This window comes from Pollachius pollachius (genome assembly GCF_949987615.1).
Source record: "Pollachius pollachius genome assembly, chromosome: 6".
Lineage (NCBI taxonomy): Eukaryota > Metazoa > Chordata > Actinopteri > Gadiformes > Gadidae > Pollachius > Pollachius pollachius.
Window position 1 is genome coordinate 19,125,119 of NC_136939.1, and position 21,229 is coordinate 19,146,347.

The following is a 21,229-nucleotide window of genomic DNA, read 5'->3' on the forward strand; positions in this document are numbered from 1 at the left end:
TCACGCCGCTTCACCATGAGACCATAGACCTCATTCACCATGTGCCATCAGACCGGTTTAAACTTTAAAGACATCACTGAGCTGAAGAAGTTTTGCGACTATTCACTAGTTACGGTCAAGGAGCACCCACGGCTTTCTCCTTTGAGAAGCGGTTCACGAGCTCTCTGGTTTCCCGCTTCTTCCGTCCTGGCTGTGGTGGCGCGCGGTGAGCTCTTGTGCTCCATGGTCTGAGCAGGGCTGATGTCGTCGCTACCTCTGAGGAATTTAAAGTGTCTTTCGCCCGTGATGTGCCAGTGTAAGGTCATCTGCAGCAACCGAACCCTCTCGCTCATGTTCGGGTGCAAGGTAAGCGTTACACGACAGTTTTTCTCAACGGCAGTGGTGGCGGTTAGGTTTATTCGTGTGTGTGTGTGTGTGTGTGTGTGTGTGTGTGTGTGCGAGTGGAAAACTGCGATTTTTAAAAGAAAACTGTGTAGATGAGTCGCAGTGAAGCAAAGGCCTATGAAAGAAAGCAGTGTGTTTACGAGATTTTCAAGCTATTCGGGTGTTTTTTTTGGTTCCGGTGGTTCCGCTTCCCCTTCAGTTGTAATCGGTACCGTGGTCAGTGATCACCGTCTACTAACTAAGGCTACTTACCGATTTTTGCGTATGCACTCATCGTCTCACCGCATTCTACACTGCTATTCCCGTTCTCCACTCGTTGTGAATGCTGATATAGACATGACCCATTTCCAAAGGCCATAACTACTACAACCGTCAGCTCATTGAGACGTACACATGCATGCCTACAAGAGGTACATTTTCAGCCATTTGTGCTGCACGCGTCACAAGTTTCACGCTCGTCTTATCTAATCGCATTGAAGTAATCTGATCTGAGTCATTGGCGTTATGCTTTGCATCTCAGCAAACTGAATTGCATTATTTTGTGACCTTGGGGAATACAGTTTGTTGCTTGTTACTCCAATATCCATCCATCACCTCGTTCCCATATGCCTGCTGCCTGTTTGTGTTACAAGAGACGTATGTGTATGCCATTTTTTAAACGTGGGATATTCCTTGTAAATGATTAGACCTTTGCCAGTGTATTGTTTCAGCTGTTTTCTCTTCCCACATTATTTTACCAATGCCTCCGATTTTCGGCTATATTACAACTGTGTCTTTTCGAGGCTTGTGAATCATCTTTGAGACAAGACGGGGTTCTGGATTTTTAGTAAATCAACCAAACCTTCATCATTATTGCTCTGAATTCTTCATATATATACAATACAGCCCACGCCCCACACCCAGCCAGCCTTTATGGATTAACACTCGATAGTGCTCCATCCCCCTGTATGTGCACAAGATGATTAGATAAGTATCATTTATCATCTGAGTGGTATTGTATATGAAATAACACCTTCATCGACATAGGGCATCACCCCAGTCCTATCAATCGAAATGTATTATGGTTTAAAGATATGGTCTTAAAATGATGACACTATTAGATTATACAATTCTGAAATTATAATAATAATAATAGTATTGTTACATGTAATGGTCCTCAGGCCTCAGTTGTACTGTTCTGTTTCTAAGTTGTAATTTAGCAATTATTTCGATGATTACGATTATTGTGATGTATAATTAATAATATTGTGTTAAATACCCATGATCATTATTATCGTACATGATATGTGTATATCAACACTTACCACTTGTGTATATGTCCCTGCCTTTATTATTTATTTGCACTTTTTCTTTAGGGTTGACCATAAAGAAAAATTGCAAACGAAAATCCTTTCGTCAACCCTTAACCCTAACCCCTAACCTTTCAAGTCTTTCCTGTACAAACATGAGAAGTATTAAGGTGTCTTATCACCTCATAAATTCCTACTTTCCCTCATTCCGACAACAGAATCATGTACCATGTGCATTTCACCACTCTTCTGGTCATTCCCATCTCCTTCATATAGGCTCAATGCATTTAAAGATGTTCTATTTACTTTGGAAAATAATAAGAGATATTGAAATCAAACCTCCTGTAGTTATATAGATTGGAAAATCTATAAATGCAGTATTATAATTGACTATAAGACTCTTTACACTGAGAGGTGGTGGTTGTGAAACTGATAACAGGCAGACAGCACAAACACACAGGGGTGGATGAGGGGACTGGTGTGCTAAGATAAGGCACTAGAGAATAGTTCCAAAACCTTGGAGCTATGGAGAAGGCTCTGTCCCCACAACTGCCAAGTTTGGACTTTGGGGTGGAGAGATGGCCAGCTGAGGTGGATCTGAAGGAAGGAGACGGGTCAAAAGGCAGAGAGGAGTTCAATGACATATGGGGGAGCTGGTTGGTGAAGGGCTTTGTAGGTGCGGACCAGGATCTTGACATTGATCCGGTGAGAGACAGGAAGCCAACGAAGGTCCTTTAGGACAGAGGGATGATGTTGTGGTGCCAGGATTTGGTGTTAGGACTCGGGCGGGTGCACTCTTGACCAGTGAGAGTTTCTTGATGGAACTTGATGCAGTATAGGAGTGAGTTGCAATCGTCAAGACAGGAGGAGATGAATAGGCGGATCACTGTGCGAGGGGCGGCCTGGTCTTTGTAAAATTGAGAACATGGTAAAAATTGTTTTTTACAACTTAGTGGACATGAGGCTCGAGGGAGACAGGGCTCATGCCAAGTTTGCGTGCCTGGGAGGCAGGGGAGACGGTAGTGACATAAATGGTGAGTGTGGGGTTCTGGTGTGCGGGGACTTGGAGACAATAATGAGGTGTTCAGTTTTGTCACTGTTGAGTTTAATGATTTTTTGTTGTTGCATCCAGTCTTTTATTGCAAACAGGCCGGGTCAATGTGAGCGAGGGGTTGCTTGTAGGGGGACTTGGTGCCGAGGTAAATCTAAGTGTCATTGGCATGGCAGTGGAATCCAGGTTGGAATGGTGGTGTCTGTTGAGAGGGTTGATAGAAATGATGAAGAGGAGTTGGCCAAGCACAGAGCCTTGGGGATCGCCTTGTGTGACTGTGGATGAGACAGAGGAGTAGAAATGAATAGAGATCAAGCATGATCTGTTACAGGACTGGAGTCAGCTGAGTGCAGTGCCTGGCTCACAGCATCGAAGGCTGTACTCAGGTGGAGGACGATGAGGATGTTAAGGGCATCAGTGTCAGCGGAAGTGATAAGGTTGTTGAGCTCTTTGAGGAGTGTGGTTCCTGTGCTGTGCGAGTGGGAAAAATCTTGACTGGAGGGGTTCAAATAAGTTGGTGCAAGTGGGTTTGGAGTGTGGATACAACAGGGTTTTGAGAGGAACGGTATGTTGGAGATAGGCCAATAGGGGTTCATTCAGGAAGGATGAAGACCAGTTTTTTGAGGGATTGGGTTGACAGTTTCAAAGGCGGAGGGAACATTCCAGGGATGGTGAGGAGTTTAAAAGGTTAGTGAGGTAGGGGCATAGGATAATTAGGGAGGCAAGACTTTAGCAAGGGCCCACCAAATCCTTGCCATCTTGACGGTTGTCTATCCTTTGTCTGTGGCCCCTAGTTGTGCACCTCTATCTACTTTGATGTTGCCCAGACAACCGTGTATGGGTTAGTACTTTACCTCTATCTGGATGGATCCACAACTTAACTTTATTCTTACTGTACTACTTTTTCGCCTTTGTGAGCCTAATCGGCAATGTTCTTGTAAAGTTCAGCATTTATGGTTCAGTTGCATTTGAGTAATAATACATTCATACAATCCATTAACAATATCATGTTATATTTTCAGTGGAGTACAATAAGCATCTAGGTTAAAGTATTTTTGGTGGGATTCTGCTGTCAGAAGATCTTTGTCCTGCAGTAGGTGTACCGGTTGTTATTTTTATTCAGGCAGATATTGTTACACAGCAAAAAGTGTCATGTTGGGAGAATTATATATTTAGCAAAGTATCTCGGCAGCCATGTGAGTTTCAAACAATGCAGAAAAAATTAAACCAACTTGGGTTAGCCCAGGTTGAGTTGCAACAAAGAGAATGATCCCAATTAAGGATTTATTAGGCGCTGATCGATAACGCTTCAACCTAATATTCTGATCAATGATCAGCTTCCCTGGGGAAGCTGCTTACTCATTCACCGGAAGAGTGAGCAGTGACCGTCCAATTCCTAGGAGTATGAGGTCTGTTCCATAGCAATATGAGGTCTCCATGTTGCCATCCTATGATATATATAACATTTTGTGGGAATGCTTTTATTCAAAATAATGTCTTACAATATACCTTATTCACCTAGCGACCATTGTGTATAATTGGGTGTAAATGAAAACTAAATGGAAACTCATTGGAAATGCTTACGGAGTGGGGAAGTAGAATACAGAACTAAAAACAATGCAACCCACCAATATGGCCGCTAGTTGAATAAGGTCTAAGCCATAAGTATTGGTGGGCCATGGTAGGGATAGAACCCCTTAACCCTGGTCGTAGTTGATGTCATGCTCTACAGGTAGAGGAAGACAGCGATATGAAGACCTTTTGGTTGCTTTCCTCTTCATAGGAGTCTGAAGACAACTTGTCAGTCATCGCTAAGTAACCATCCAGGTGATGTAAAGTAACCCTGTGGAGAAAGTATTGGAGAACACAGCCTGGAGTTCATCGTAGCCCGCAGCTGGGTATTTTTAGATACCGGCTCTCACGTGAAGAAGCCCTTGTTTCCTTTCATGTTCGTAGCACCGGCTGTAAGGACATGTCCACGGCCCTGTTTCCATCAGGGTACTGATATTCTGAGTGTTAAGAAGGGACGAACAAGCTAGAAATACAAGCCTGTACTGTAACAGAAATAGAGGCTATTATGCAGAGAGTGACTTTGTAGAAATATTCCAGATGTCTTGGTCGGGGAAATGTACCTCACTTCCATGTGATTCTCTGATTCTGCTCCGTTATGTAATACTGTATAACTGTATAGGAGCTGGAGCGGTGAGTATGCAGAGATTTACTCATTTAAACGGGCTGTTCTCAGACAGAGAAGTGCTGACAATGAGAACCGTACTGTTTAGGCTGTACGCAAAATATGAATGTTTCTTTACATTACTGAATCTGCTGCTGACATCTATATGTGAAAATAGTTAATGTTCCAAGTACCAATGTTGTTGACCACACCTCAACCACAAGTTTTGAAGCGGTTAGACTTCAAAACTCATTCATTCTCTCCTAAAACAAATCTATATCCCTGAAGCATTGGTATCAGCCAAGTTGTGTGTATTTTACAGAGGCCTCAAGGAGGCGAAAAGGGATTTGTGTAGTGGCTGGAGATCAGCGTTCTAGAGGACATTGATGCTTATTGGGAATTGATCTGCCCTCGCTGTGAACTATGACAGAGCCCGGCGGGATGTAACGCTATCTTGTGAAGCTCTGGGCTCGCGCTGGCTTAGTATACTGCTGCGTCCGCACTCTGAGATGCATCCATGTCCTCGCTGAGAGCAAGAATCTGCTTCGTATGGAAAAGACCCCATCACCCCCTCACCCGCTTCCTCACAACTATTTCTTGATTAATTAAAACTTAGGATCCAAGCCCTCTATTATACCACGCCTCAGATATTGTAATTCTATCACTACGTGAGTCTCACAAACTTAATTATGGCCCAGTGAGTGTAAGTGTGTAGGCCAGCATGTGTGAATCTGTGTTTTGTGTTGTGCTTATGTGTGTGGGTGTGTGTTAATTTGTGTGTGTTTGTGTGTTTTTTCTGTGTTTGAGTGGGCAAGAGAGAGCGAGAGAGCAAAAAGTAAACGTGACAATTCAATTGTACATGACCAATTAGCAGGTTTGCATATTGACCTACCTCATTTATTAATGTGCTTCCACTTCCTTTCTGAAAAAGCCTGTGGAGTGTATGGACAATCAAGTCGATTCTCTTGTAAAGAAGGACCGGGTTGTCCAAGCTGTGCCCAACTCAGGACCAGCGCAGGGGAATGGACCTGTCCTCCAGCATGGCCCCCTGAGACTCCATTAAATACGTTCTAGCAAGAACGAGCCCAGGCGCTCCTCCTATTACCGCCAGTATGTGTTGGTAAGAGCCTGGGGGTTCTATCAAATATAGAGACAGACTTTAAGACTGCTCCAGCAGCCGCTCATTTTCCGTCTCGTCGGGCGGTGGTGCAGAACGATCGAGGGATGTATTGTTTAAGCAGCGCATGTAACGACGATGTGAACCCCGTACGACAGAAAGCAAAGCAAAAAGAAACAACAAATTGAAATGGATAACAAATGTATGTTGTCGGATGCAGAACACATGACAGTTAATGTCCTTTTACACTTAATGTCAAGGGGCGCCGCCCCTCCGTGAAATATTCACTTGAATATATCTGCCAACTATTAATCAACTATTATCAATACGAAATATATCAACAAAAATACATAGCGTTTATCCTCGTTTAATTGTGCGATATACTTGTCACTGCCAGCAACCATTTAAATGCGTCTGAACGTCAATGATTTGGGCTAGGCTAGTTACTTTTTGCAGTCAATCAAGCAGAAACAGCTTTTCATTGGCGCAAGAAAATTCGCCCTCGGGTCGCAGCAGTGTGCGCCCCAGGCCAATAGTATCGCTTTTCTTTTTTGTTATCACGACATGATTGGACAATTCAGCGAATCAATCAAATAGGCTACCTCCCTCAGCAGCATTCACGCAACACAAATACATGTAGAGAAGAGATAGATCGCTAACTAGCAGAGAGTTTTAAGCACTTTCCACCCTTTTCAGTGGAGGAATTGGACTCCCCAAGCAATGTTATACTTAAAAGGAGCAAGTAAGTTCCATATTAATTTAGTCTTTCGGCCTGTGGCATATAAACAAAATTAAGAAACTGTCCCATATTTCTAACTGCATTTGAAGTAGACATTGAGACTCACAAAAATGGACGGTATAGGACAGTGATCATGATTTGTCTCAATATCAGAATAACAACAATGGGTGAAATAGCAATGGCTGGTGGATTGGCTATAAAGTAGGTCTGTAAATGCAGTCTAAACTTGTCCAGGCCCTGCAAGTCAGGATGTAGGCTATGAATCTGAATGAATAGTAGGTAAATAGGTAATAGGGAGTGGCCTTCCCCAAAATGCACCAGAGTACAGGAAATCAAATCTATTAAATTCAAAAATTGTTATGGGGGGGGGAACCCAGACCCCAGACCCCCTGTCTATTACTGTGCCCCACCAACATTTTTGATCATCAGTCGCCACTGATATAATTACAAATCATGGAGCTGAATGGAACTGTACACACACGACACGATATCCAGGGTAGATTCAGTATGGCTTTAGTTGCGAATATATCTGTCCAATGACGATCTCAACGCACGGTATGCTCATTGAATCCGTAGCGGTAAGCAAAATTCATAGACCTGTAATTGTTGCTGTCGGTTACATGCATCAGTAATTAATCACAATAGCAGTTAGCAACATTTCATAGTCTGATAATGTTGCTATCTGCTATATGAATTGAGCATTCATCTTGAAAGCAGTCGGCTCTCAAAGCCAGTGTTTACTTGCTATGCGGTTCAATAATATAGCTTCTTTTTTTTTTTTACATTACGTGGGCAGTTGTATCTACAACAGTTTCGTTTTGGATGCCAACTTTTTCCAAAAGTGTGAGTGAATACTTTTTGGGAACAGGTAAACTACCTAAAAAATGAATGTCTCTAACATGGATGCATAAAGAATGCAGAACCACCTATCGTAATCCCCTCATCCGCAGACTGCCATTTGCTACACTGTATTACACTTGGATTAAAAAGTTTAACACCATCATATTAAACACATAGGATATCTTGGAGCCTAAACTCGTCTCCACGAGGCTATGTTGGTTGAGCATTGAATCGATCAATCCTTTTCATTATTGGCAAATGCCGTTGCTGCTGAGTTAAATTGTTTTAACGTGACAATTTTGACTGCGTTTGTTGTGCTTTTCACATTGTTTATTCGATATTCGCCTGATGTAAAATTACCTTTGACAGTTTGCATCCATAATTGTGTTAGTGGTGTGTGCATGTGTTGTTTTATGGATCGATGGGAAATTATAATCTTTTAGTGTTAATGTAAATTAGGATTAGAAAGAGGGAATAAGGATATTTATTTTGTTTTTTATTTTTATTTTTATTTTTTTTTGTTTGTTAATGACAAAATAATGTTTCCTAGAATGTAATTCAAACAATAAATAAGAAACAATTGGAATTTTGATTAAAGTCGAACATTTATGTGTTATACCAGAGCGTCTTCACTCAACTCCACATGAGCTGGAGGAGAACAGGACCCAGCCTAATCAAGGGGCTGCCATTCCACACCTTGTTATTTTCCCCCTCTTTTGCAATCAAATCTAATTAGTTGGCATCATTTCCGACCCCCACATCGATCCCTTTGAATGCTGAAACAAGCCGTTAATGTGCTAGCGCTCCGTCCCGCTCTTGCTTTGATTCTCCTGCATGGGAAAATATTTGATTAGATTTCATCTGTGTGCTGATTTGAGAAGCTCCTGGAATGGAGAGGAAGTGTACCGGCCAGACTTGCAGACTTGTGGTGCTTATGGATGTTTATCTGGATCGTATATATAATGGATGTATATAGGGGGCTTCTTGCCATCACCCTAGCAACTCTGTCTTGTTTGAGTCTTTGTCATTAGGTCACAAATCTGCAAAACGATAGGTCATAGGTTTTATTTTCATCATGTTTTTACATGACCACAAAATAATACACAATGAATACCCCTGCTGTAATATGGTGTAAGAAAAAACAGATTATTTTGTTAGGTGAAAGAGTAAGCACTGGAGTAGGGTGCATTTATTTACAACTGCTCACACTGTTCATAGAACGCAGAATGTAGATCTTAGAACATTGAATGTAGAACGTGTTGTTTAGATGGAAGGATAGATGTCTAACGCAGTGGTTACGGGTTGTGTTCTATTAGGGCTGCTCGATTATGGAAAAAATCATAATCACGATTATTTTGGTCAATATGGAAATCACGATTATTCAAACGATTTTTTTTGAGTTTGAAAACATGATGCATTTATTCAGCATTTCTCTCCGAAAAAAACACTTTGTAAATGAGAAATTTGAAATTTCCCCTTGAGAAAATACACAAAATGCTAAAATAGAAAAGGTTCAAACAGAAAATAATGTACAAATATGTATCCAACTGTTCCTATAAAACATTTAATGAATAAAATATATACTTATCTAAGAAAATTGCACAGCCCTGTTCTGTGGTGCTTTTGGTCCAATTCTAAGCCATTCAATTTGTCTTGCTCGTCACAAACCATACTATGGAAGTGTGTATCTGGCAAACGGCATACTGCAGTGGATGCTATAGGCTGTAGTTGAGTTCATATCCATTGTCAGTATCAAATTAAGAACATGCATTCTCCCTCCAGACAACAAAGCTGACACAGTTCCTTCGCAGGCAACTTTGGCAACTTTATTTATGTAGCACATTTCATAAACGAGGTAGGCCCAAAGAACTTACACTTCAAATCTGTAAAAGCTAAATACTACAAGCTATTTAAATCTCCCACAAGGTGAGGAATGACCAACATTGGAACATTGTTGTGGGTTCTTTTCTGATGTAATTAACAAAATGATCCTTACCGCTTTCCTAAACTGCTGTTATTTGTGCGCTACTCCATTACCATTGCTAACAGCCACAGATAATTGCCCCCTTCTAACAGGCCGTTCATTTCGCGAGCTACCTACGCATATGTAGCTACCAGTTAGCCAAACCCAAACCTAAACAAATGGTCACCGATACACCCAGATACTTCCAGCACACAAAGCTTGAAGATACATTCCCAAGAAAACATCCACACTACCAAGATGTTTCTAGGGAGTTGTCGGTATATCATTTGTATCTGGCTTTCTAACTCGTTATCTCAGAAGGTTGCTCTCAGAAAAGATATCCCCCCGCCCCCCATCCTCTGCTGCCATTTTTCTGTCTTCCCATATTCTCTCTCTCTCTCTCTCTCTCTCTCTCTCTCTCTCTCTCTCGGCCTCTTGCTGTTTCAGTGTAATGTGAGCCGGCCAGCATTGTCTCTGGCAGGCCTCTGCCACCGAGCCACAATCTCTACTCGGCTACGGTTGCTAGGCAGCTGGTCCTGGAGACAGGCGCCAGCACAATCACCTCCCCTGTCCTCCTCCTCCATCTCCTCCTCCAGCTCCTCCTGGTTCCACTGCGTCTGCCTCCTAAAAAGTGAAAAAGAGGGGCGGTGGAGAGAGGGACATGGCCATCATCCCCCTGATAGACTGTTTGTGCACGCAGTCCGTTGACATCTGTAGTGCTCTTGAGCTGATTGGCATTATCGATTGACAACGCTGGAAATATTTCAGTTTAGGTAGTTTAGAAAAAAACTCAAATCCCCAAAAGCTAAAAAACAGTAGAGGAGGATTTCACCTTGTGGTTGTTGGACCGTGGTAATTACACACAGAGCTTGGCCTTACCCTTTCTTATTAAGAGTGGGCCAAAGTCTTTAAGACTCTATGTCTTTTGACTGTAATGCTCAGATTGAACAACCACTACTCACAACCGTTCTACGACTACGGCACTTTGATTATAATCCTATGAATGTACCATACTACAAATGTACTATGAATGTACTACCCCTGTACTATCACTGTACTGTATTATGAATGTACTACCACCGTACTACGACTGTACTGTACTATGAATGTACTACCACCGTACTACGACTGTACTGACAGTACAGTCGTTATACGTATACGTACTACGACTGTATTGTACTATGAATGTACTACTAACACCGTACTACGACTGTATTGTACTAAGAATGTACTAACACCGTACTACGATGTATTGTACTAAGAATGTACTAACACCGTACTACGATGTATTGTACTATGAATGTACTAACACCGTACTACAATGTATTGTATGATGAATTTACTACCAGCGTACTACGATGTATTGTGCTATGAATGTGCTACCACTATACTACTATGAATGTACTTCTAGTGTTGTACTACCTCTGTACTACTGGGACTGTATGTCCACTGTACTGCCACTGTACTGCCACTGTACTACCGTCACCATCTTCCTTGTGCGGTCATTACTACGGATGGACATTTTCCACATGGCTTCACCTCAGAGACAGAACCTTGCTTTGGCACTGAGTCCAATGACACCAAAACACCCCACTATTCACCCCTCCTCGCCCCCCCCAAAACCCCCTCCTCTCATGTTTGTAGTGGAAAATTCTGTTGTGTTTGTGTGTGTGTGTGTGTGTGTGTGTGTGTGTGTGTGTGTGCGTGTGTGTGTGTGTGATATCTTGCCGTGATGTGTGACCTACCATGTGGGCCTCGCACAGTGGGCTTTTGGCATGGTGCCCAGGTGTGGCCGTGTTATTATGGGGTGGATCGGGGGGCTTCCCAGGAAGAAGCGGCCATGTCTCTGCGTGTGTGTGTAGCGGCATGAGCTGTGGTTAGGTTTGCTTTGTGTTGGCCATGGAATTCATAAAAGCACAGAAAATACAACATATATCATCTAGATGCCGTGGGACATGTGTAGGCTAGTTGTTAAGTGTGTGTTTGTGTCTGTGAAGGCTTATTCCTAATTATTGTACACTGAGGTTAATATGTTCAAGGTTTGTTTTCCCACTGGGTCAAACTCAGACGTTTTGGTTTGTGAAACATAATATTGAAACATATATTTGTGTTTGTGTGTGTGTGTTTAAATGCAAGTAAAAATGTTTTCATTGTTCATTTCAGTGTGTGTATTACTCCCCTACCTTTCTGAACCCCTGCTTGCCTATGTGTTTGTGTGTGTTTGTGTGTGTGTGTTACTCTCTTACCTCTCTGAACCCTTGCTTGCCTGTCTGTGTGTATGTGTGTATGTTTGTGTGTTTGTTACTCTTCTGCCTTTCGGAACTCTGCCTTCTTGTATTTGTGTGTGGTCGTGTGTGTGTGTGTGTTTGTGTGTGTGTGTGTGGGTGGGTGTGTTTGGGGTCGACCGATGTGAATTATTTTTTTAAATTTTACCAAATTTACAATAACATAAACTCCTACACAAAACTTGAAAATGCCTTTAAGCATTGGTTTTATTGAAAAAGAATTATCTTAAAACAAAATGTGCACGGAGCTCCCAGCAATATTTTTTAAATTAATAAATGTTAATGCGTAACTAAATAAACAATAAACAAAATAGTTCCCTGCAGTTTTTATAAAGTAAATAAAATATAAATAAATATACTAGTAAAATGTAAAACTGTATGTAAATTTTGGTCTCTTTTCTTGTGTGCACCCATCTGCAATGAGGATTTAGAGCGAGAGAGAGTTAAAAGGGTGGTCGCGAGCTGACATATGCTTAATGCATAATTATGCTTCATTAATTAAGGCAAAACAGCTCTGGAAAGCCTTGAATAAGTTTCCATTATGTAACAGGAAACCTGTCATTCAAAACTAGGCTACTTCATATCTAGCTATAGCTGAATATGTGGGCTACAATATCAATAAAGGTTACCATTCACCTCTGACAACTGAACACCATATTTGCAAGCCATGTATGAATTCATAGGTCATAGATGCAGTATCATTCTGGCTACAGTCTCTACCAGCAATATCCTGCATCTCTTTACAAGAAAGAGAGACAGAGATCGCTTTGGGACAAACTTTATTGACGTAACTAACTAGTCATTTGAATGCGATAGCTCGATCGCATTCAAATGCTCTATAAGACGCTTTTTCAACCAGCTTCTTTTGACCATGGGCTAACACGTAAAAACACAGACTCATACAGGTCACTAATGTTACGTTCACAATGTGGTTGATAAAATAAGTTCCAGTTGCACTTGCAGCAATGTTACTCAAAGATATAGCTAATATTACATAAATCAATTATTATGTTGGTTTGGTTAACTGCATATCCCTGTCTCAAAGTGAATTATTTTGGCATTTTCGGAGGTTTAACTAAGGAACTGGGCAGGCCTGGCCCTGTCGTCGTATATATTGATCGTAAGATTTGTGTTTTTGAAACATAGAGGATAGAGGATTGTGATGATTATTGCCATTTCGTCAATACCTGCTGCCTGACCTTTGAAACAAAGCTTGGCACGCTCACCAGAGCTCCATTCGGCAAGTGCCTTCCTATGTGCCTGTCGATGGTGTAGTGTTATGAATGTGTGTCAGGGTTTATGGATTTGTTGAAAAATATAGGTACTGTGTAGAGCGACCCCTTGAAGAGTTAGTTAAAAAAGATACAACAAGGCTTCTGGTGCCTCCTGTCTGTTTGATGATTACAATACAGGAGTATATCATGTTTCATGAAGATACGTCAAAAGTTTGTCTCGGAGGTCCTGAAGACGTTTGGAGATAGTTAAGCGGCACAGTAGCATTCAGCGGAGACAGGTTACTAATCTTGACATGTAACCAATCAGAAATTTTGCTGAGATTTTGCTCCAGGCCACAGAGTTGTGGCTGTGGACAGAGGGAGGAGGCTGTGTCCAAGCAAAAGTAGTGTATTTTTCATAAATAAATTATACCGCAATTTGATCAAAATTATAGATTCCGATAATCGTAAGAATGCTGAATATCGAAATCCGATAATTTGCAAGACCTAAAATCGGCCGACCCCTAATGTGTGTGTGTGTTTGTGTATGTGTGATTTGTGTGTTTGTGTGTGTGTGTGTGATGGTGTGTGTGTGTGTGTTAAAGAAGTACAGGTACGAGGTTGAGTGGTGTTCTCTACCCCCACCTGAAGCCCCTCTGGTGTGTGTGTCCCTAACAGAAGTACAGGTACCAGGTTGAGTGGTGTTCTCTACCCCCACCTGAAGCCCCTCTGGTGTGTGTGTCCCTAACAGAAGTACAGGTACCAGGATGAGTGGTGTTCTCTACCCCCACCTGAAGCCCCTCTGGTGTGTGTGTCCCTAACAGAAGTACAGGTACCAGGATGAGTGGTGTTCTCTACCCCCACCTGAAGCCCCTCTGGTGTGTGTGTCCCTAACAGAAGTACAGGTACCAGGATGAGTGGTGTTCTCTACCCCCACCTGAAGCCCCTCTGGTGTGTGTGTCCCTAACAGAAGTACAGGTACCAGGATGAGTGGTGTTCTCTACCCCCACCTGAAGCCCCTCTGGTGTGTGTGTCCCTAACAGAAGTACAGGTACCAGGATGAGGAGACGCCCCCCCTGGAGCACAGTCCATCCCACCTGGCCCCAGGGAAGAGCGCTGAGATGCTGCACATGAGCGACAAGAACCTGGCCGCCATGGAGGCCCTGCACGGATACACACCGCACACACACATCTCTCCTGTTAAGGTAGGACACACACACACAGACACACCGAAACACACACAAACATCGCTCCTGTTAGAGTAAGGCCCACACACACACACACAAACAAATAAACATCTCTCCTGTAAGGTAGGACAAACAAACACACACACACATACACACACACACACACACACACACACACACACACACATCTCTCCTGTTAAGGTAGGACACACACACACAGACACACCGAAACACACACAAACATCTCTCCTGTTAGAGTAAGGCCCACACACACACACACAAACAAATAAACATCTCTCCTGTAAGGTAGGACAAACAAACACACACACACACACACACACACACACACACACATCTCTCCTGTTAAGGTAGGACACACACACACAGACACACCGAAACACACACACACATCTCTCCTGTTAGAGTAAGGCCCACACACACACACACAAACAAATAAACATCTCTCCTGTAAGGTAGGACAAACAAACACACACACACACACACACACACACACACACACACACACACACACACACACAGATAAACATCTCTCCTGTTAAGATAGGACCTACACAAACACATAAAGGATATAAACATAAACATAGATGAAATAAAATAAAACTCTCGTCACTCTTGAAGAAAGTATGCCAATAGATCTACACACAAACACACACACACACACACACACAGAAACATACACACACACATCTCCAGTGACGGCAGGACTGGACAGACCCGCTAGAGACCCACATACTCATTTGACTATACTTCTGAGGACTCAAATGGTCGGACTGGACTATCAAGAGTCAGCCCTCAATAGTACTGTCAAGCCAACACATCTCTCTGGTCTATGCAGGACATGTGTGGATAGAGTCTTATGGACACACACACACACACAAACACACTCGCATCATGCTCTTGCAGGTAACCCAACGACCTGGCGATGTGCAGATACACAAACACCCGACGCCCTTCTTCAAATGCTGCATGTGTTCCCTCGAGGGATCAGATCAGCCGGTAGCAACATAAACATCTATACGTCTCAGCTTTAAGACGATCAGGCCAAAGTTGATGGTCTGCCATCGCTACTTCATTTATATATTTGTGGTTAATGAACATCAACCACAAATGATGAACATAAACATAATTGCAATCTAACAGGATATTGCTCACTATCAAAACAGTTTTTTGCATGTTACATTTTATATTATAGGGGACATATTATGAAAACAACCCTTTTCCTGGGGGTTGGGGTGTTGTTTGGGGTCTCTGGTGCTCCCACACGCATACAAACTTTGACAAAAGTCTGTACATGATTTTTTGAGTGAGGTATGCATTTCTGAAAGCACCCCGCCTACAGTTACCAAACAAGGGATTCAGTTTCGGCACCCCCTCCTACGTAGAAAGGGGGCACAGTTGAATATTACCTCCCACTTCCCCACTCCCCTCCAATCAGAGCATTGCTAAGATTTTGTGGACCAGCGGAAGCTTCGGCAGCAGTCCGGCAGCTCCGGCGGTGTACTCCGAGAGCTGTCCGGCAGCTCCGGCGGTGTACTCCGAGAGCTGTCCGGCAGCTCCGGCGGTGTACTCCGAGAGCTGTCCGGCAGCTCCGGCGGTGTACTCCGAGAGCTGTCCGGCAGCTCCGGCGGTGTACTCCGAGAGCTGTCCGGCAGGTCTGGCGGGGGGAGCTCGGCAGCAGTCCGGCAGCTCAGCTCCGGGAGCACAATCCCTTTCTCCTCCATGTCGCGGTTCATGGACTTCAGAGAGTCAAGGCCCCCACTGTAACGCGTCTTTACTTGTTGTGGAAGTACCAGAGACGGCAGACGCAGTCTTTATGATTCATAATATCATCCAAGGCGCTCATAGCTTTTGGCCGTGATATTAGATATAATATTATATAAATACCTATATATCATATAATATTATTATTATTATTATAATATTTAATATTATATAGATATAGAGCTCCAGGAGTCCGCAAACGGCAACAATCACTTCTCCTCCATGCTGTGAGCTGTCAGAGTCAGTGACAGCTCATTGGTCAATGGGCAGCAGCTCATTTGCATAAAGCTACAGAAACCAGAAACAGCGCATTCTGAAGGGACTGAAACAGAGGGGAATAGCGTTTTTTTTTTTTTTTCCTAAAAGCTATTTCCAGCAAACAGCTTCAAAAACATGTTTTCTGGAACTCATATACTATGTTTACTTGTTGGGAAAACACCATAATATTTCTCCTTTAAGCTGTATTTATATTTCACTATTATACATCATAGCAGCGAAGAAGAGCGATAGAGAGATACAAAGGGAGCGATATATACACTGTAGATAGAGTGAGAATGCAAAAGCGAGAGAGAGAATGAGCCAGTGCTAAAGGAGGAGATGAGGACCGGAACCAGACAGCGGCTAATGGCTGTACACGTAGGAACAGGTGTCGCCAGTAGTAACCTGATCATGGTCTCTCTTCAACCGGACCGCCTTAATGGACGTTTACTGTAACTACAGCCTTCAAGATGGCGGCCCTTGCAGAATAATAACTAATATGAAGCAACTAGTGTCTTTGCTTAGCCTCCTCCATTTATATACTTTAATACTCTCCTCTGAACTCTCATTCTTCTTGTTTTTTTGAAGATAAATCAATTATTAAATATGTTTTTTTTTTTATTTTGTCATACAAAGAAAGTGTGTAAAAGAAAAATGGTGCTGTGTGATATTTTCGATGCAGACTACAGGCTAAAGCATAAATCATTGTTTCAGTGTTTTGCTCTATAGTGTCCATCTAGAAAACTTTTGAAACAAAACCTATTTCTTAAAATTTGCCATTGTAAGAAAATGTCAGTGGTTCTGAAAGTGTGCATTCACTTTACCCTGCGTACTTCAATGGAGACACCTTACCCTGTGTCACCATTATGAGGTCATCAAAATTGTATCATGATTTCATTACGAGGTCATTGTTCATGGTGTTATAATGAGGTTAATATTGTTTTATTAGGATTGAATGAATATGGTGCTATAATGAAGTCTTTGTGACGTCATGGTCATTACGATGTCAGTGTCTGGTCACCACGAGGTCGTGGTGAGGTCATTGACGTTGGCCCTGTCTTCACTTGATCTCCTGAGTGCACTCCGGGATTGAGCATCCGTTGTGTGACATCATTGTCTCATGTTTCTCTTCCCTTTGTGCTACACCGCTTGCTGCACAGTGACGTCACTGTTATGCGTACCATGTGACCAACGTGACACAGTGTACAACGCGATTCAAGTCGTAGTAGATTTCACTGAAATACTATTATAAAATAGAATATGGCTTTATAGGCCAGCCTGTGGTGGAAATTTGCTTTTGGCCTTACCTCATTGACACTAAAACAGACAAAAGAGTATACAATTAAAATATAAAGATTAAGGCACATGTTTTTGTTTGATTGCAGCAGTTCATGGCAGTTCATCAGATTTAATTAATAATGATGATACATAATAGAGTAATTGCATTTGCTACAATGACCTTTTGTAAACATTGCAGTAGTCATCCTAGTAAAGGCGCTGTTGATGTAAGCTAAAGTGAAAAGGAGCTCTTTTTACATATTAGTTAAAATAACCTTGTGTATATCTTAAATGGAACCAGCGTGTTTGTGTGCGTATGTGTGTACATAGAGAGGAAACCCTAAAATCAGACCATAACACCCTCCTCACACATGACCAGCACATCCCCGTGTTGACATCACGGATCAAATGACCGTAAAGGAAATTCAACCCAATACATGCAGTCTGTAGATATGTCAGCTTAAAGATCGATGAGGATCACAACGATGATGTGGGTATTAAAGCTGTCTGTTTAAGCCGCCTTTGGTTTTCAAAAAACGTTCTATAAATTTGAACAAGAAAACTCTACAGTGGTCGCGGCTTACCGGGTCTACCAAGCCTGCAATTGAGACGTCCTACAATAACAGGATATCTCACAGAACTGACATCGCTCCAACTCCACCGAACGAACAAGGAATCATTTAAAATGGCGTCTGTTCCTCATCACCACCGAGTGGCCATCTTGATTGCGGTGCCAAATGACCCTTCTTTTCTCCTTCTTCTTCTTCTTCTGCCTCCATGTTGTCTCCCCAGCCTGTGTTGATGTCCTCGGGACACACGCCGATGTACACCTCCGCCGTTTCCACGCTGGTAAGAGACGTGGTGTAGCGCCTCCAGCGCCGCCACTCGCATGGTCGCCGCCGGTCACGCCATTCGGAGTCGTCACCCACCATGAACACCATCACGCATTATCACCCATCAAAAGGAGGATGAAACCCACAGGAAGTGACCCGTGGTCCACGCCATACCCACCGTTTTGAAAAAGAACAGATATTTTAAGCATTGTAAGGCGAGATCGGATGGGGAAGGGAGAGAGAGGAAGCAGAAGGGAGAGAGGGTGAGGGAGAGAGAAGGAGGTCTCGGGGATAGAGCTTTGGAGTTAGTGTTAGTTAGCTGTGGTTATCTGTTAAACTAGGCAACGCTGATTTAGTTGTTTTTTGTGATTGTCTTGAATATTACCAGAAAGTTTTGATTTCAGAATTGAATGTGTCATCCCCCTTTTACTTTGATTCACAGTGTTTCATGTGCTGCTACGCACCATTAGCATTCATTAATCTTAACATCTGAACAAACTGCCTTATGATGTGCAATGTGATATCCCAGAATTAATCTGTAACATAATGTAGTTGTAGTGTGTGTGTGTGTGTGTGTGTGTGTGTGTGTGTGTGTGTGTGTCTGTGTGTGTGTGTGTGTGTCTGTGTGTGCCCGCGCTTGTTTAGTTTGTGCTTTTGCCAGTTTGTGACAGAATGTTGTTTAATAAGATGGCAATTTGCACTGTACATTGTATTTTTCCGTGTTTGTGGTAGCTTAGCCTGAGCTGGCTAGCATAACACTCCTACAGGATAATATGGATAAATGTGTTTGTGCAGTCTCAGCTATATAGCATAGCACTCCTACCCTGGTGATTGGTAACTCTGCTAGTGTAGCCTGAGCTGACTAGAACAGAGCTCCTACCAAAGATATTGATAACTCTCTGGTGGTGTTGTCCCTAAGTACACTCACTATGGGCAGATAAATCCTCCTGTGGATCGATACGCATTCCCTCCCTGGTTCCTTCTCACCAGGCCGGCGCGCTTTTATCCAGTTTGACTGGGAAATGGATCATGTTACTGAAAGTGAGAATGTTCTTTTGCTTTTCGTATCGATGTGGATCACTTCCTGTGGGGCGGTATTCTTTTCGTACTTGTTTTGCAGATAATCATTTGGAAAGAGGAATGGTGTTTTGTGCGGTTGAGGACGGTGGCCTGTAGGTGTCAGTGTTGAACTGTTGAGAATGACATCCATAACCTTCAAATGCTCTTATGAAAATCAGTTAATGCAGTGATCCAAGACTGCAAAGTAGATGCCACATGCTCAAATAATTCTGGCCCAAGTTTGATCTTCATTATATACAACAGAAGCCTCGGGTGACAATCCACAATATTATTATTTTTTTTTTATACTACATAAAGAACATATCTTAGTGGTCCATGTTTTCAACAATAAAAAGGGAACATCAGAACCAGGAACGAACGGTCTGAGCAGAAGTACGAAGCCAAAATTCTTAATCTAACCCCAAAGAAGACACCCAATACATAATATATGCATTTTATCTGGCTTCTACTCTTTTTATCTCTAAATCTATGGCTGTCTTGTCCTCGCAATTTGGGAAGGGGTAACCGATTAGGTTTTTTGTTTGGTTTTGGAGGGCTACATAAATTATTCAGTGCACAGATTTGGGGATAAACACTATTATTAAACAGATGTGACTTTCAACTAGGCCACAAACTGTTTGATCAAAAAGTGAATTCCTAAACTCCATCAGAAATGTGGTAAATGTTTTACACCGTGCCGAGGACTCTGAGAGGTTTCAGAGACGGAAATGGGGGAGCGTTTTTTAAAGGATCTGCACTTTAATCTCTCCATGTGCTGATTTGAACTTCATGTGTAATAAGGTTAACTGATGTTATTTAAACCACGCTTTACTCCCTGGTTCACCGCCAGGTGTGATGTTGAATAGCCATCTCAAATGTACCCTGTGGTGTTATCCCAGATTGGACTTTCACCCAGACGTGTGATACACGGTGTATAATAAGGTCTTGGCGTGAGGTGTGGAAGCGGTCCATCGCGCTATAGGTGGTTGCACCCTGCTTTGTTACACAAACAAGGTCCACTCTGCCCTCTGCTCATCCTCACCTCCCTGCTAAAAATAACCATGGCGGACAAACTTACTCTGCTCCTCCCACCACTCCTCTTGGCCTCCTCCTCCGCCTTCCTCTCCTCCTCCGCCTTTCACTCCTTCCTCCTACCTCTTCTACTCCTTCCTCCCTTACTTGGTCCTCCTGTCTTCCTTCTCCTCTCTCCTCTTTTCCCTGACACATTCCTCCTCCTCCCCCTTCCTTCTCCTTCCTCCTCCTTTCTCCTCCTTGTTCCTCCTCGTCCTCCCTTTCATGCTCCCCCCCGCCTCCTCCTCTCTCCCTCTCTAAACATCTCTCTCATGCTCCACCTTCTCCACGCTGAAAGGAATGGGTTACCAATCCCACAGTATTTTTGTGCTAATAGATAGAGACTCTATAACAGCTTTTTGTACTGCTTTCCCCCCATTTCCCGACTGCAGGGACTCCCTCGACTCCTCCCGCGTATCTAGTCTCCATCTTTATTCACAGCGTCGTCGTCCTCCTCCTCCTCCTTTCTTCTTCTTCCTTTAATAAATGTATAAACCCGTCCCCGCAGCTCCTCTGTAATTACTGCTACAGCTGCAGAGCAGGTCCGCTGGGAGAGAGACATAGAGGGAGGGGGGGGGGGGGGAGAGAGAGAGAGAGAGAGAGAGAGAGAGAGAGAGAGAGAGAGAGGGAGAGAGACAGAGAGAGAGAGAGAGAGAGAGAGAAAGAGAGAGAGAGAGAGAGAGAGGCAGTAGGCAAAGTAAAGAAA

General features: G+C 42.9%; 1 protein-coding gene across 1 annotated transcript in view; it reads left to right on the forward strand.

The window, feature by feature from the left end:
* Positions 1–21,229, forward strand: part of dlg4a (discs, large homolog 4a) — a gene marked incomplete at both ends in the record, with an annotated part of 71,255 nt that overhangs the window by 26,602 nt on the left and 23,424 nt on the right. Inside the window, 2 exons of the mRNA XM_079738852.1 lie at positions 14,099–14,260; positions 18,353–18,409. Coding sequence (XP_079594978.1) covers positions 14,099–14,260; positions 18,353–18,409 — 219 coding nt within the window. The remainder of the gene's footprint in view (positions 1–14,098; positions 14,261–18,352; positions 18,410–21,229) is intronic.